Here is a 16,409-nt window from a genome sequence, read left to right as displayed (position 1 = left end):
AATCTCGTGAGTGGTCTCTGCATCCCCTTCTCAACGGCACCGTGTCAGTTCTCTCTATTGATTCATGTTGCCCTTGTGTCAACTAGCTTGTCCTCCACTCCACTGTGTCCTCCGGCTGACTCAAATGTGTAGAAGTCTATCACGCATTGTCGTGCCCGGTTAGCCTCTATGTCTATGTCAAACCCCCTCCTCCTGCTTTCTGATGTCAATAGTGTCTCTTGATGGCGACGCATCTAGAGCCCAATGCAGACCTAGTCATGGAAATGAATCAATTGTGACAGTGGACCGAAGCCACTCCCCTCTAAGTAGTGAGAGTGGAAGCGATGGACAACCACAAAGTACTCGTCTTCGGCTTCTTGAGTCCCTTGACCTGATTCAGTTTATACTTGATAATCGATTTGATTCAATTGTTTCAGTTGACATTTGGTTGGTTATGATTTTGCTAGCATAGATTAGTACTTAGCAATGGGCCCTAGCGCGCCTTTTGCTCAAGCCCCTTGAGGCTTGTATGAGTTTTATTTTTTGTGCACTTTGTCCCATAGGCCCACGAGGCCTCCCGTGGACGTTAATACCTCTCTCTCTCTCTCTCTCTCTCTCTCTCTCTCTCTCTCTCTCTCTCTCCCCCCCGAATCGCTCACAAGCTTGTCGCAAGAGAAGACAAGACATGGGAAAATACGAATATAAGCCTAAAACAATGTCGGACACGATATATATAAATGTGGGGAGGTTCCCATATCCTTGTGTCGACATTGACTCATCCTATGCACTGGGTTCCTTCCTAATTAAAACAGTAAGTTCGATTCAGGAGTCCTTGAAAAAAAAAAAAAGAGTACAAGACCCACCTTGTACATTTTGGGACCATGACTTTTTCACCACTCAAATCTTTACAAACTGACCTATATGCTTGTGCAATTACAGAATTAACACGTTGGTCCAATCCTTGAGAAGGAACAATGGCCTCTTTCTAGAGCATGGAAGCGCTTACGTATACGTTAAATGGGATTATGTTACGCATTGAGATGGGAAGCAATGCCCTAAAATACATGATGTAGAGAAGACCCTGCTCTATCCCCTAGTGAACCTTGGGGGTATGAGGATCTTGAGCAGTGGCTGGATGGGAAGTCAGGGTGCCACCACACAGCTGCATCAACAGACTCTACAGGTCTCTTAAGTGTTCTATCAATTACGACCTCTGCCTTTCTGCCTTTCCTCTCTCTTCCTGGCTGTGTCCCAGCCTGGGCTCTTGTCCAGGTGAGCACCTCCCTCTTCATTCAAGACGGTCACATCACCTGTTCTGCCAGCTTGTAATTTGTGATGAAATAATATATGTATCACCAGTCCCTCATATATGATGTGAACTGTGAAAACCCCGGCAATATTTTGATTCTCAAATACAACGGGGAAATACCAGCAATATTTGGATAATTTTAGCCCGCAACATTTTCATGAAAACCAATACCAAAAGCCTATTATCAGTATTCGGATTTGGTTGAACAAGCAGCCACATGTTTGCCATTAGTTAAGTACACGCAGACGATCATCTTATACGGAACAAACCGTGTCCATCACCACAAGTATGAAAATTTATCTTAAAAAAACTTTCCATGTATGATCATGACGAAAATATTTAATCCCCTCAATTACGTAGTATTATTTTCAATGCTCACCCGCACTTCTTCTATCCAAAATGCTCTCCCATTATCTGAATCACGTATGTTTAACCACCACAATGTGCAGTAAACTCAGGATGCCTCCCCACGGGTAGAATGAGACGTCTTATAGAACCTCTGTAACATTCAAAGAATCCAGAACCTGCCAACCCAATTCAATCCTTCAAAATTTTGCAGTATCTTGCATACAACAAAAGCATGTCACCACTCAAGTATGAGAATTCACATATGCTTAACCAACCACAATGTGCAGTAAGCTCAGGATGCCTCCCCATGCATAAAATAAGACATAATATACTGCCTTTGTAATATGTCAAACCTGCCAACCCAATCCAATCCTTGAAGGTTTTGCAGTAAATCTTACCTACAACAAAACCATGTCACCATTCCAGTATGAGAATTCACTATCTTAACTTTCCTTGTATGATCTTAATAAAGCACTTAATCCCCTCAATTAAAGAGGTTTATTTCAATGTTCACACACGATTCTTCTAGTAAACAATCTCCCAATCGTACCTTCATACATAAGCTTAACCACCGCAACGGGCTGCGAAGTCAGGATGCCTCCCCATGGGTAGAATGAGGTCTCTAAAGACATCATATTCTGCCTCTGTAATGTTGGAAGAATCCAACACCTGCCAATCCAGTTACATCCTTTAAAATTTTACAGAATATTTACCCACAACATCTCACCCAATTTCCAATGGTAAATGAAGAGAGGTTCTGTTAGTGGACACAATAAAATGGTGAACAAAATCCACGCCCTCTGCTTGCACGAACATTAATACAAAGTCCTCAAATCCCATGCAAGATGTCTACAATCCAACTAAATCCCCTTATTGGCACCAGCATGTTGCAGAATCCTTGGTTTTTTGCAGCCCTTTCATGCCCTACTTTTTGGCATCACAAAAATCTGGACAGTTTATTGAAATGGACAGTTTATTGAAACTTCCTAATACAACATTGTTGCATGAGTAAGAGAAGTGAAGTCTACACACCTTCCGAAGCTGTATCCGACTGTTTAAAAGCTGATTTCTAAGAAGGGGCAAACGTTGAACTGAAAGGGCTTCCAACAGCAGTACTACTACAACACGCCATTGCTTTGAGCCAAAAGGAGGTAAAGCCTCTACAAGGGTCAGTGTTCTCAGAAAACGTCCCTGCTCCAAAATAGGTTAAAACACAATCCACAGTTATGTTTCTTCCAATACTAGTGTATTCAACATAATATACAGAGACCAAATAACAAAGTTAGAACATAGAAAAGAAACTGTACAGTCTTCCCTAAGGCTGTCCAGAATCAAATATATGTCTAGATGAATCTAGGAATATGCCCAAACTCATCCTTTAGAAACATAACACATAGTGCAGTTTTAATCTCATGATAGTCCTTCATAAAGTTGAAACCATAAACTCCATCACGCATAGTAGGGACTAGGTACTATGACATTCCCCAACGTCATCAGCGCCCAACAGTGGATGTAGATCATAGTGTAAACATATGCTCTCACACATACAAATCCACACACCCACACATACTTAGCATCTGTTCAATGGACATCTTTCATATGACTCCTTGCAAACTCGGGTTCCCCTCACAATCTATATCTTGTGTGTCTTTGTGGCCTATAGGGCGACTTGGTTGTGCACTATCATCATCTATGGTCCCTCCCCTTGTCCAACTACCTCTATCCATGCTATGAACTATTCATTGTTAAGTTGGGCACCTCTTGGTCCACAGAAGGTTGCAAGCATGAGTGAAGGGATGTGTCCCTCCTAAAATAGTGCACATTCATGGAAAGGTGAAAGTATGCACCTGTGCATGGTCTGAAAGGATGTGTCTGCTCAAAGAGATGTTAGTTGCATGCTTTTGTCAAGGGCAAGGGGTGTGTCTTGTAAAATAGGGTGTGTCCCTAAATGAAGGGGTACAAGGAATTGGTGAGTTCACATCTACCTCTCAAATCACATGGCCACTCGGGTGGAGGGGTGTGTCCTTTCACTAAATCTAGATAGTCTTTGATAACATGAGGAGATAGAGAGGCCACTTTTCAATCCTTTTGTGCCTCTCTTACATAAAGAGTGAAGAGACCATTGAAAAGGTGTGCCGTGTGCCCAAAAGGATATGTGCATGAAGAGGTGTGCATTGTGAAGTGTGTGACCCTTTCCATATAATGCATAGCTGTAAAATCAAAGTGCCCTCCTTGAAAGTGTTGTGCCTCATAGGAGTGTCCCATCAAAAGAGCATACCCTTTTGACAAGTATCCATAAATCAAACCTTGAAGCTTAGGTTGCATATCATGACAGTTCTAGTTGTATGGGATATGACCCAAGACAACATGGAGGTTGGTTGCAAGGGTTCATAGTCACAATAAACGTTTCGTCTGTTTCGCAGTTTCGCCGTTTCGACAAGTTTTGTTTCGTTTCGTTTCGTGTTGTTAGACGAAACGGATAGGTTTCGAAATGATAATATTTATATTCAGGGCTAGTGGCTACTAAGATATGTTATACTCAAGTTTAGAGTTAACAAAGAGGAATATAAGTCAAGACACCCAAAAAGGATATATAAAACACCAACACATTCTTCAAATTTATTTCAAGCTTTCAATCTTGATTCTCAAGTTTCAACTTCAGATAAATCGATCTTTAAGGATTGAAAAGCATATGTATTCTAGAATCTAGATATATGAACATTGAATCATTGAAAAAACAGAAAAAAATCGTTTTAAAAAATATTTCAGGATTTGGGCGAAACAGTGTTTCGTGCAGAGCGTTTTGTCTTGTTTCGAAATGTTTCGTGACGAAACGTTTCGTCGCGTTTCGACAGGACGAAACGCATTTTCATGTGACTATGCAAGGGTTGAGTTTTGAGTTTAATTTTATTGGCTTACAAACCTTGAAGCTGAAGTTGCATATGATGACACTTCTACTTGCATGGGATATCACCCAAGAAAGCATGGAGGTTGGTTGCAAGGGTTGAGTTTTAGGTTTAATTTTATTGGCTTAAGGCACACGTGTCCATTCTTAATTCCAGGTTCAAGTTTAGATGTCTCTTGTGAAGGTTCCTTCTCCCCGTCCCTTTCTCCCCAAAGGAAGCTTAAGAAAAAGCCAATATAGAGCAATCCATGAGGCACTGACCAAAACAGGGAAAACTGGCTGCCATGCAGCCTGCTCCTCCTAGAAGCAGGTGCCAAAAACTAGGGTGGAGGGTTATACTTCCTCTTATTCCTTGATCCATGAGAATTGCTGTTGCCTTTTGGCGGACCCCTCCATACCCTTCTCCGATGTGGCTTGCGGTAGATGATATCATGCCAGCAGCCATATGTTGATTAGGATGGCTGCAAGATGTGTCTGCTCCCTCCCATCACCAAACATTATTGCGCTACCTTGATATACCAAGCAGTGATGCTGATGACCATCTCCCAAGCGCTGTCCTCTAGCATGAACTCGAGGCTGTGTCGAGAAAGTAGTGTTGGATGCAATGGACAGGAAGGTAACAAGCTGAGAATGCAATGGAGTGGACTTGCAAATGGATAATGAGAAGTGCAATAGTGGCCATATATGGATAATGAGAAGTGCAATAGTGGCCAATATATGGCCCTACCAACTCAGGACTAAATGTCCTAAGTTGAACATCCTAGGTGGACCAAGTGTCCTAATTGGCTTGCCATACTAGGGCTAAAGTGGCGACAAACCCCCCTTCCATGGTAAGGCTAAACTAAGCTAAACTAAGTCATGTTGCACACCTTCATTCGTGACTTGTGATAGAAAGCAGAATACGTAACAAAATGTACCAAGTGTAAAGCTTGCCGAAATGCTTCAAACTTGGATAGCAGTAAAGCCTTTGTGAAGAGATCTAAGTTATCCTCCGTCAGAAAATAGGACAACTATATGTCTCCAGTTGATAGTCACTCTCAAACATAGTGATAGTGAACCTCTATGTGCTTTACGTTCATGAAAGACAGGATTACGTGCAATGGCCAAAGCACTCTGGCTGTAGTAGTAGAAGAAGTCTCGCAGGCATCAAGATCTGCAAGTAACTTACGGAGCAAGACACACTCCATAGTAGCTGTAAATGCTGCCTTGTACTCAGCCTCACAACTAGATGCATCAACTATAGGCTGCTTCTTGCTAAACCAAGATATGCATGAAGAGCTAAGCATGAGACAATACTATCTGAATCCGCATGTTGTAACAACCAGCCCAGCCACTGTCTGGCTATAGCCTGCATAACCAGTGAAGAGCTATCACCACATAAAAGCCCCAAATGCTGTGTGCCTTTCAAGTATTTGATGACACGTTTTGCTCCCTGCCCATGCCTGCCCATGCTATGAACCGGGTTTGTGCATACTGCAGATCAGGCCTAGATAAGGCATCCAAGAGCCTGCTGATAAAGAGTGTCATCAAATGGATCGCTCCCATCATTGGAGGAGAAATGGAGGGCAGGTTCCAAATGTGGTGAAACCGGCTTACAATCCTCAAATTGAAAGTGATGTAAGAGATGTCCAATACACTGGGATTAGCTCATCATAATGCCCCCCTCGCAAATTAGATGCCAATATAATAATGCAACTGGCCAATATCTGACATGGCAAAAGATTTCTGCATATCAGCCTTGAAGGCTGCAATTTGCTGAGTATCTAGCCCAGTGATAAGCATGGCATCCACATAAAGAATTAAAATGAGAAAATCTGCTCCACTCTTCCAGACATGAGGCGTTATTTCTGTGGTGATGTTCTGAAAACCAGGGCATATCAAGTGTGTATGAATTTTGTTTGGCATACCATCCCTGAGGTGCTTGCTTCAATCCATAAAGGGACTTGCGCAGCCGGCATACATTATTTTCAGACCCCTCAACCTCAAAAGCATGAGATTGGCTGACATAGACTTTCTCAAGCAAGTCACAATGCAGAAGCAGTCTTAATGTCAAGTTGATGAACCTCCCAATGCTTGTGTGATGCAATAGCAATGACACACAGTTGTGATGCTTAATGTGGGAGCAAAGGTTTCCTCAAAGTCAATGCCTTGCTGCTAAGCATAGCCCTTGGCACCAAGACGGGCTTTGTAGTGGTCTACGCTGCCATCAGCTTTTCTACACCCATTTAGGGCTGATGGCACTCTTGCCAAGAGGCAAGTCACAACTCTCATGTAGGGAATGGAATCCAATTCAGCTTTCATAGCATCCATCCACTTTCTATTGTCAAAAGTATCCTTATGGCATAAAGTTTCCTCATTGCAGGCTGTGGCAATCAAAGCAACATCCAAAAAATTGTCATGCCTTTGTCTTTATGCACCTCTAGTGCAGGCAGCCAAGGGTTCAGCCTGCTTGCTGTCCCTAGAAGTATCCAAGCCCCCTAGGGATTGTTTTCTGCTGTCTAATGACAGCCCTCTCCTCTATAGGCCTGCTAAATAGCATGATCATCAAGCTGAGGCAATTGAGGCTGAACATGGGCATCATGAGGAGACAGTGAACTGCTAGAGTTGAGGGATTTGGACCCTGCAAGTGCTGTATTTGATTGAACAAAGCAATGAATCAAACACATCTAAGGCATTTATAGAAGGCTTTTTTTGACAATCCAGCCAAGCCAAAGCTCATGCTCAGCCAAAACGTCTTAACCCTTCTCATGCTAGGCTGATACAATCCATAGCCTTTACTTTGTAATGAATATGCATTTCACTACTTTGTCCTCCAATTTGCGCCTCAATGAAGAGGGAACATGTGCATATGTCAAACACCCAAATACCCGCATATGAAGTCACGGAATTCCGACCTGTCCATGCTTCATTAAGGAGTATTTGTCTTCAATGCATGTGTGGGTGCTCTATTGAGCACATAGTTGGCACACATGATTGCATCCAACCAAACTTGTTGGGCAAAGACTTTCCCATAAGCATGCATGTGGCCATTTAGATCAAAGTTCAATTCTTCCGCTTTGCAACCCAATCTTGCCTCGGAGTATATGAAACTGTGCATTGATGTATAATGCCCCGGGCTGCTAAAAAATTGATGTATAATGCCCCGGGCTGCTAAAAAATCAAGTGTGCTTGGTTAAGTCATCCACAAAGGTGACAAAGTAAGGGTTCCCCCCCAGGAGATGCTGTCCGCATAGGTCCGCACATCACTCTATACTAAGTACAACTTCCTCAATGAACTACTAGTCCCATCCTTGGGAAGGAGCATTTTGCCCAACAAGCAGCCCTCACAAACATGTTTGGAAAGTGCATGCATTTGTGGAGGTTTACGACAGAGTATTTCGACAAGACTACAGTAGTTGAGATGTCCCAATCTTTTATGCCATAGGTGCATAAAAGAAATTACAGATTCGGCTGCTGCATTTGCCTCTATAACTGCCTCTTCGTCATAAGCATGAAGATGATACCTCCCTTGCGGGAAAGTGTCCCTGTTCGCACTATGTTGTTATCATGCCAGTAGACATACACAGCACAATGATAACCATCAAAAAATACACTAGGGCCAGTTGAAATAGCTGATATAGAAAATCAGATTCTTCTTTATACTTGGAACATGTAACACTTCCAAAAGAGTGAATATATCTCTTGAAACCGAAGTGACTTCCACTTGACCAATCCCTCTTCACGAGATAAGTTGCATTATTGGCAGATGTGATGGAGTTTAAACCTTATGAGTGACTATCATGAGATTGAAACTGCACTATGTGTTGTGTTTTTAGAGGATGAAATTAAGCATGTTCCTGGATTCATCCAGATATATGATATATTGTGCTCCCCTTAGGTGCATCATCCGCGGACTGATTCTTTTTGCAGGAGACAATGTGCTTGGAGGCACCACTATCAAAGTACCAATTGGAAATAGAATTAGAAACTGATAGAGCTACATCATGCTTCGATGTATTGTAGTGGCCTGTGACAACAAATTCCCAATCATCATGAGCTATATGTGCTGCCTCTTGGCTGTACTCATGTGCAACAGGAGTCGCTGTAACTACAAGTCTTTGCTGGTGTTTCTTTTTCTACGAAGCAATGTGTTTTCGACACTCTGAAATGTATTGTCTGGGCTTCCTGCAATAGTTTCATCTCTTTTTCTTCTTGCCCTCAAGCTTGCTGAAATAATTGCCCCCCTTCCCTTTGCCTTTGTGATCCATGGCAAAGGCTTGTTGTGCATTAACGGAGGCACCCTTGTTTGTACGGCTCTGCTCCTCCTACAAGAGCAAGGTGACAAGCTGATCAAAGGTAGGGCGATGCTTCTTGAAGCGTGGGCTGGGTAGAGTTACCAAACGATGGCGACGACCTAGTGTGAAAGAGAGAAGATTTGGGGCACAATTGTGCAGCATAGAAACCTATTCGAAGCGCTATGTAGAGCACAAATAGTGCATAAAAACATGGCTAAGACAAGTCCACCTTTGTTGGCGTCCATGTCACACACACCCCTACACTAGGGAGCATTGTGAGACACAGTCTGACCCATTTGCCGTACGCTATGACCCCGTTGTGAGACCTAGTCCAGAGACAAGTCAAGCACGAGCTATGGGGGTCCATTCCCAGTTCCCAAAGTCACAAGCCACGGCAGAGCAGTTCGGCTCGCCAGGGCAAAGCATTGCGAGGTATCCACCTAGCAACCAGTTTAGAAGAGCAGAATGTCACATGCACCAGTGCCAGGCACAGGTGTCAATGACAACTAGCTACACGACCATCAAATCACAGCAAAGTTGCAGGCCCTTTTGGGGCAGTTTGGCAGCCAGTGGGCAGGCCCATTGGGTCATCCAGGGGAAGCCTACAATAGGAGCCAAGTCAGGTCAATTGACCTGACCCAAACAGGTCGGTCAACCGACCCTGCAAGTCGGTCAACCGACCAGCCAGTCGGCCCATGGGCCAGCCCTATATAAGGGGCTCTTTGCCCCTCATTGCAGCAGGCAGCTTCCAGTGCAATTTAGCCAACAGTTTCAGCAGCATAGCTCCCTCTCCCTCAAGGGGACTATTCAGCTCAGTTTTGTATGCCGATTTGGCAACCATGTAGAGCTGTAGTTAGGGTATTTATGCCATCAATATGAATAAAGCAGTGTACTATAGTAGGGAAGAGCTCTAGTGTCTCCCATGTTTGAGTTCTCTTTCTACATATCATCTATGTTTCCGCACAGCTAGTCCCCGCATGTTACAGGCCACTTGTATGTAAAACAAATGACCCTCGCCAATCTCAGCAAAGGAGCTCTGAAATTATTTATTGGCACCAACCTGTCTCAATTTTTGCCATGTGGCTTGTCCCGAGTATTGGGATTGGAGAAATCGCAGGCTGAAGAAGGGATTCCAGCAAGTTGTCAAGCTGAACAATAGAAGGAGATCATGGAGCAGTAGAAGAGTGGAGCGAAGTTGTCAGAGGGGCAAATGGACAGCAAGGAAGGTGGCTAGGAAGAGCAACAAGTGTTGGAAAGGTCACCACCCCATCTGTAAGCCCCCAAATGAGGAGAGCGTGGGGGAGGGAGACCTAGGGCAGGATGTGCCCAAAGAGAGATTACCTGGATGTGTGGATCTGGGACAGATCTAGAGCATTCATGGTTGATGGGGTATCCCAAGGATGAAAGGCTGCATCACGAGCAGCTCATGTGCAGGAAGATGGCGGGGACACAATGTCTTGGATCAGGCCTGGCATGAGGCACTCAGTGGACTGCAGCAGGACCCTATGAAAGGCGCGATGACATCAGCAATGTACGGAACAGTATGGCGCTGCATACGAGTGGCGCAGCAGAGGCGGGACAGACCAGCACATGGGTCGGCCAGGAGAGAGGTTGGTTGGGCTGCTTTAAGGCAGCCAACCAGGCCTTATATAGGGCTGACCTAGGGGCTGGGCCCTTGCCTTGATTGGAGGGCCACAAGCCCTAAAAGTGTGGGCCATAAAAGGCCTAGTTTTGTGAGCCCTTAAAGGGCTGGTTGGGCTGAGCCAACCAGGTCGGTTGGGCCAGCCAACCTGGTCTGTCCAGTCGGCCCAGATTGGGACAGACTGGTCTGGTTTTTGACAGGCCCCTAGGCCTATAAAAGGAGGGGCTTCATGCGTTTCTCTATCTGGCTGGTTCATTGTCTATTGATGAGTCTGCACATCTATTGAATGCACATAAGTAAAGAAGTTTGTGATTCCACACCCACACCACACTATGTGAGCTCCTGGGCATTACTATAAGTCTGCCGCTGCGTGTACCCTCTGTTGGGTCATTTCTAACAACAAGGAGAGGGTGCGAATTTGCAAGGGAGCACAATTGAACTGCAACATGCAAGAATCACAACTTGCAACAAGATCTTCAAGCTCAGATACCAATGTAACATGCAGGGGACTTTGACTATAGTCAAACAACCTTAGACTAACTGCAATTAAAGGACTAGATAGCACGAAAAGATAGATTAGAGATAAGAGAATGCAAATCTGACACAAGGCACACAAGTTGTTATGCAATGCGATGTGCATTTACCAATATGAATTATGTTAACTGATTACAATGATGAGACCACTAGTTCTGGGCTTAGACTAGGCCGATCTAGATGCAGGTGTAGGATGCCGATCTAGATCCGAACTGTGGAAGGCCTGCTATGGCTGCCTGGTGCCTTCCCAATGCAGCTCTGGAATGCTGTATGCTGACTGACGAACTTGCTGCTGAATCCTGAGCCTACTGATGACTGACTGTTGAGGCTAACTGCTGCGGAAATAGAGCTGAAGGAGCGCTGGTACTGAGGGCCAGAACCCCTGGACTGAGTGCCCTAAACTGGGTGTTGAAAAGAGAGGTTGGTACCCTTTAAAATAGGGCTGGTAACTGATTGACCTGGCAGCCAGTTGAATGACCTGGTCAACCAACCAGCCCACTTGGTCAGCCTTAACTGGCTATGAATTTGGTCCAGCCTGGTTGGGCTGACTGGCTGCTTAGTTTGGCCCTGGCTCTCTGCCTCCTACCGGCACAGATATGCTGAACAAAATGATGCCCTAACTGCTCCAAAATGTGCTACGAATACCTGACATTGCAGCCAGGTGACACTACCACCTGTGCTTGGCACCAATGCATGTGACAAAGTGGTGCAAATCCCATGTTATGAAGAGTCCAGGTCGCATGCAGATTAATAGGACAACAAAAGGACAATCCAGTCAAATTTCATTGAGTCCTCTAGGGCTCAGTAACAACATTCTCTCATTGAAATGGCTTCAACCCTACAGATGTATGCACCATCTGCTTAAACGATCACAGATCGTTTGAATGACTAAAAAGGAAGGGCTTGCAACAGGAAGGGCTTGTGGTGAGTTATAAATATCCAACTAGAACCAGCACCACCAATTGCTTACTGCAAGAAAATAAATGGATCCAGAAACACCGACCACCCTCTACCAAGATGACTTGGAAGAGCGAAGTCATACATAGTCACACATGCAATGGAATTCCATGACAAATGGCACTTGAATTATCCAAGACCAATAAATGCATCGTGAGGTGACCTTACATCACAACTCTTAAGAAAACTTACATTGTACGCATAGCTGTAAATTCTATACCCCTTAATGAGCTCATCCTGCTAATGGCTGACGCTTCTAACCCTCTGGATGAGCCAAACAATACCTACATTTTATCCCGCCAATTCCCTTGGAAGCAACCTGTTTCCTATCCAATAAGGAGGTTCGGTTCTAGCTCGTCTAATAGACCCCTACATATACGGGCTGCTGGGGCATCCCTCTATTGTCCTGACTTCCATCAGAAATTAATAGGGGAAAATAAAGAGATCCACCAAGAGGCCAAACATGCCTTCACAGGGCATATGCAACAAAGGTACTACAGAAAAGAGAAGAGTTAAAAACATCACAAACTTGCGACTCCATGCATTGCAAGGAAATGCCATGGCACGTCTGTTCATTTTATCACCACCACAATAACAATGCCGAAATAATAACTACATCAGATAGTGAAAGACCGAAATTCTCAACGGGATTGACTGTGCTAATTGTCTCTGAACTTTTCCCAATTATTCTGCTTTACCTGAATCAAATATATGTATGAATTTTTTCATTCACATTTCAAAGCATGATTATATATATCTAGATGAATCTAGGAAGATGCCCATACTCATCGTCTGAAAACACGACGCATAGTGCAGTTTCAATCTTGTGACAGTCACTCACAAGGTTGAAACCCATGAATTCCATCATGCATAACAAAGACTAGCTACTATGACATCCCCACTGACAAACGGTGTGTGTCGACCATTGTGTTCTCACACATACTGAGTTTCGGTAAGGACTCCGTTGGTGAGAGGCAGACTCTGTTAGAGTGTCACTGTCCCCACCTGTGAGCCCCCGATTTGAGGGGACAAGGGGGCAGGAGACAATAGGGGGATGGAAGAATCATACCTGGCTTTTTGGAGGCAGCACCCTGCGTGGAAAATGCGGCAGCAAACACGGCGGGGCTGGAGAAGCATTCAGAGGAGATTTGAGCCTGGCAGCAACAGCCCAAAAGGCCCACAAAGGGGCCTATTCATAGGCCAGACCACCCAGGTCTGGTCGGTTACCTACAGCCCCCTATAACCGACCAGATCAGGTCAGTTAGGAGGGGCCTGCCTGGTCGATACATTGACAAGGAGCCGATTCCCTGGTTGGCCATTTTGAGGGCTCCTGGCCCCTCTATATATAGCCCCCCACTACTTTTGGTGGCAGCAACACTTGCTGTTTTCTCTGCTCATCTCTGAGCTTTTGTCAGCCCACATCTAGTGGAAGAATATATCTGAGTTTTGGTCTCTATCTCTCTCTCTCTCTTCTGAGGAAGGTTTTGTGTATGAGTGTGATCATCTACATAGTCTACTGAGTGTTGTATGAGCTGCGATCGGAGTGAGAGGTGTGTGATATTCTATCCTCTACTTTCCAACAGACTCAGCCGTGACAAAGGCTAGCACTAAAAGAAGAAGGCTAATCAAAAAGTTGTCCCACATTCTCTTCATTCAAGCTACAGACTGTTTGTGAAAACTATACAATTTCATTTTAGTCTCTCGCTAACGAGCAAAAATTGTTTAGACAATCTGTTGATAAGGCAACACATGGATCTATCTCTATTTTGGGCTGTTACAGATCATACGCCCTTGAGCTGCTCATCAAAGCCAAGACAAGGAACAAAATCTCTGACGACATTTGGCCAGGAAAATATCTGACTTGACTTCAGCTACTATTACTTTGAAAATTAAAGCACTGCAAGATAAGCACGTTCATAAACAACAAGTTGATAGTTTGAACACACTCTCGTTCACGAAGGGGGCGGGCGAAGATAGGATGATGAGCTTACACCTTAAATTCAGTGAGACGCTTACCAGAGCCTGCTCCAATGTAGACAAGGCAATAGGAAGCCGAAGAGCCTCCACTAGTCCAGGCAATGCTCTGGAGATGCAACCAGCCAAGGTCCTCTCTATCTCGGCTGTGACACCATCTCCACTTGTCATCTGTCTCATGTATTCTTTCCCATTTACAGAGGTAAAGACATCCTCCTCACTGACATCTCTACCGTATAGATAGGCTATAGAGGCTGCAGAAATCCATCTATCCAAGGCCATCCACATTGATCCAAATGTTGATAACTGCATGAAACCGGACAGTATCGCAGGTCAGGTTCCCACTCTGAAGTTCTTTCCAAAATCGTCAACAAGTAAATAGTCAATTTCCAAGTACTTTAAAGGTTTAAGCAATCGTCAACGAACCTCTGGCTTGAACTCCTTTGGAGGAGCAGAGTACCAGCACTCCCTTGGATCAATCTCTTCAAGTTCATCATCTAGTAGCAACTGTGGTCCTGCAGGACAATTCTCCAAGGATGCTGAACCCGATTCATCTATGGAGTCTCGTAATTGTTGGGATAAGGCCGGACCTCGTGACTCCTCTTGAGAAGTAGTGAGTATGCGTATGCGAGCCCTTGCAACTACACATAACGTCATGAAAAAACTGAAATAGCACCAATTCTTGCAGAAAGCGCGTCTGAAAAGCGAGTGGGTAGCTCGTACCTGCTTCAGCAGGGTCTACTTCGCCGTAAACGACTGCTTCTGCTGCGTTCGTTAATGCAGCAGCCAAAGCCTCTGCTGATTCTAACCTTTGACTTTTGACGCCATTAGACTGCTCTTCTATGCCCTCAGAGAGTAGTTCATCTGTACATTCAGTAGATTCCTGAATTCCTTCCCCTGACTCGGTGTCATTCGTGGCTTTTCCTTTTACAGCTGTACACGAAAAAGCCTGCGCAGTTCCGACATGTACCGACTCAGAGCTCTCAGGAGCTCCAGCGTCTTTCACGTTCTCGTTAGCATCGGGTGTGCTTGGAAATGTTGCTTCCTCTGCCAACTTTTTATCGTGATGATCCGCCCATGACACACGATTACGTACATGTTGCTTTTTCTGAGGTTGTGAAGCCGGCGGTGTAGCTCCCTGCGCAACGCTCCTGACTGGTTCTCCATCCAACAGTATACTTGAAGTAAAAGAGTGCGACGCACCCTCTGAAGAGACAGTGTAATCAAGCCTGACTTCCGATTGCGCCTTTCTTGACGAAGATTTCCTCATCCTTTCGCGTTTCTCATCTTTTCTTTCTTCCTTATAAACATCAGACTTTTGTTCGGGTTCTGCGCTTGATTGCTTCGTGCGCGCTTGTCTGTGTTCTCTTTGAGGGGTGTACCCTTCGATGGCATCGGAAGGGCCAGCTGCCTCAAATTCGTCAACTCGCACCTTATCTCGCTCGCGAATTAGAACGAAAGAAGATGCATCCTTTTCGTGCAGATCCCCCTTCGCCTTGCCTTCATCGCTCTCCGATCGCATTTCTTGTTGAATGCCTTGCCCGGATGCCTGGACAGTGAGGTTCTGAAAAGCAGCCGCAAGTTCGATTGCCCGTCGGGTGTCGGCAACCGCATCTCGATCCGGAGGGAGGGAAGCCGCGAAGCTTTGGCTGGCAACCAAGCACTCGGTACAACAGAACAATCTCGTCTCCTGCAGGTCGTAAACTTTGTGCTCAAGCAGAGAAATTCGGTACCGACCTTTACGAGAGGGGGAGTCAGGGAGGGAGCGGCGGCAGAGAGGGAAACCACAGAGCTTGACGATGCTTCGTTCGGTGACGACGTCGGCATACTCACTCTGAGTGAGGATACGGCCTGCAGCTTGGAGGTGAGCGTCACTGGGGACGCCTTCGAGGAGCGAGAGCTGCACTGAGAAGATGGAAGACTTGAGAGCTGCAATGTTTGAGAGAGCTTCTGCAACCGCCATGGATTCTGCTTCTACACAAAAACACAAGAAGACACAGAGATCAACAAGAAGAAGAAGAAGAAGAAGAAGAGTAAGAAGATGACCATTTTATATAGCAAGCTCTTGCTCTGGAAACAGCCACATGCCAGCGTGGCATGCCACGTGTACACCACCTCCACGTTGGATCACTCATCATTGCTTGAGAATCGATCGTGGATTCTGCTTAGACACGTAGAGAAGAAGATCACCATTTTTGTAGCACGACCCGTCTACGACAGCACCCGCTCGGTCTTGAAGTTGGGATCATTGACTCCCTTTGGTTTCTATAGGGTTTCAATTACAAATCTCAAGTTTTGAGAAATTTTAAGAAAATCTCTCTCTCTCTCTCTCTTTGTGTGTGCTCACAAGCGCCCCCATGTGTTAGCATGATATATATATATGTGTATATATATATATCTATTGTGTATATATATAGATAGATATAGATATATTTATATATGATTAAATTTTAATTTTAATTTATATATATACCTCTCTCTCTTTCT

General features: G+C 44.8%; 1 protein-coding gene across 4 annotated transcripts; it reads right to left on the bottom strand.

Moving 5' to 3' along the window:
• Window positions 1-1,005: 1,005 nt before the first annotated feature.
• On the bottom strand, window positions 1,006-15,917 carry LOC147902125 (RNA polymerase II subunit B1 CTD phosphatase RPAP2-like protein). Of its 4 annotated transcripts, XR_015541023.1 has the most exons (7): window positions 14,646-15,917; window positions 14,349-14,563; window positions 13,965-14,228; window positions 2,669-2,827; window positions 2,187-2,305; window positions 1,912-2,034; window positions 1,006-1,812 (listed from the first exon to the last, which is right to left on the bottom strand). XR_015541023.1 is itself a non-coding variant. In XM_087375031.1 (6 exons), the coding sequence occupies exons 1-5, from the start codon at window positions 15,883-15,885 to the stop codon at window positions 2,201-2,203; spliced, it is 1,983 nt and encodes a 660-aa protein (XP_087231157.1). In that variant the 5' UTR covers window positions 15,886-15,917; the 3' UTR covers window positions 1,006-2,034; window positions 2,187-2,200. The 4 variants fall into 4 exon arrangements, 3 of the variants coding, with proteins under 3 accessions (XP_087231157.1, XP_087231159.1, XP_087231160.1); XM_087375031.1 differs by having other exon boundaries at window positions 1,006-2,034; XM_087375033.1 differs by having other exon boundaries at window positions 1,006-2,029.
• Window positions 15,918-16,409: the final 492 nt, after the last annotated feature.

The sequence above is a fragment of the Dipteris shenzhenensis genome, chromosome 5 (assembly GCF_047967505.1).
Source record: "Dipteris shenzhenensis isolate YYH24624 ecotype China chromosome 5, Dip_SZ_1.0, whole genome shotgun sequence".
In the NCBI taxonomy this organism is placed as follows: Eukaryota; Viridiplantae; Streptophyta; class Polypodiopsida; order Gleicheniales; family Dipteridaceae; genus Dipteris; species Dipteris shenzhenensis.
Note: the sequence above shows the minus strand (reverse complement) of the source record. Positions and strands in the feature narration are given on the sequence as shown.

Bases quoted from the DNA above. Each gene is read 5' to 3' on its own strand.
- LOC147902125 (XM_087375031.1), bottom strand. From the start codon at position 15,885: ATGGCGGTTGCAGAAGCTCTCTCAAACATTGCAGCTCTCAAGTCTTCC. The intron at 14,229-14,348 runs GTTCGTTGACGA...GGTTTCATGCAG, and splicing joins CAAAGGAGTTCAAGCCAGAG to TTATCAACATTTGGATCAAT. The intron at 2,828-13,964 runs GTAAGCGTCTCA...ATTTTGGAGCAG, and splicing joins CTACATTGGAGCAGGCTCTG to GGACGTTTTCTGAGAACACT.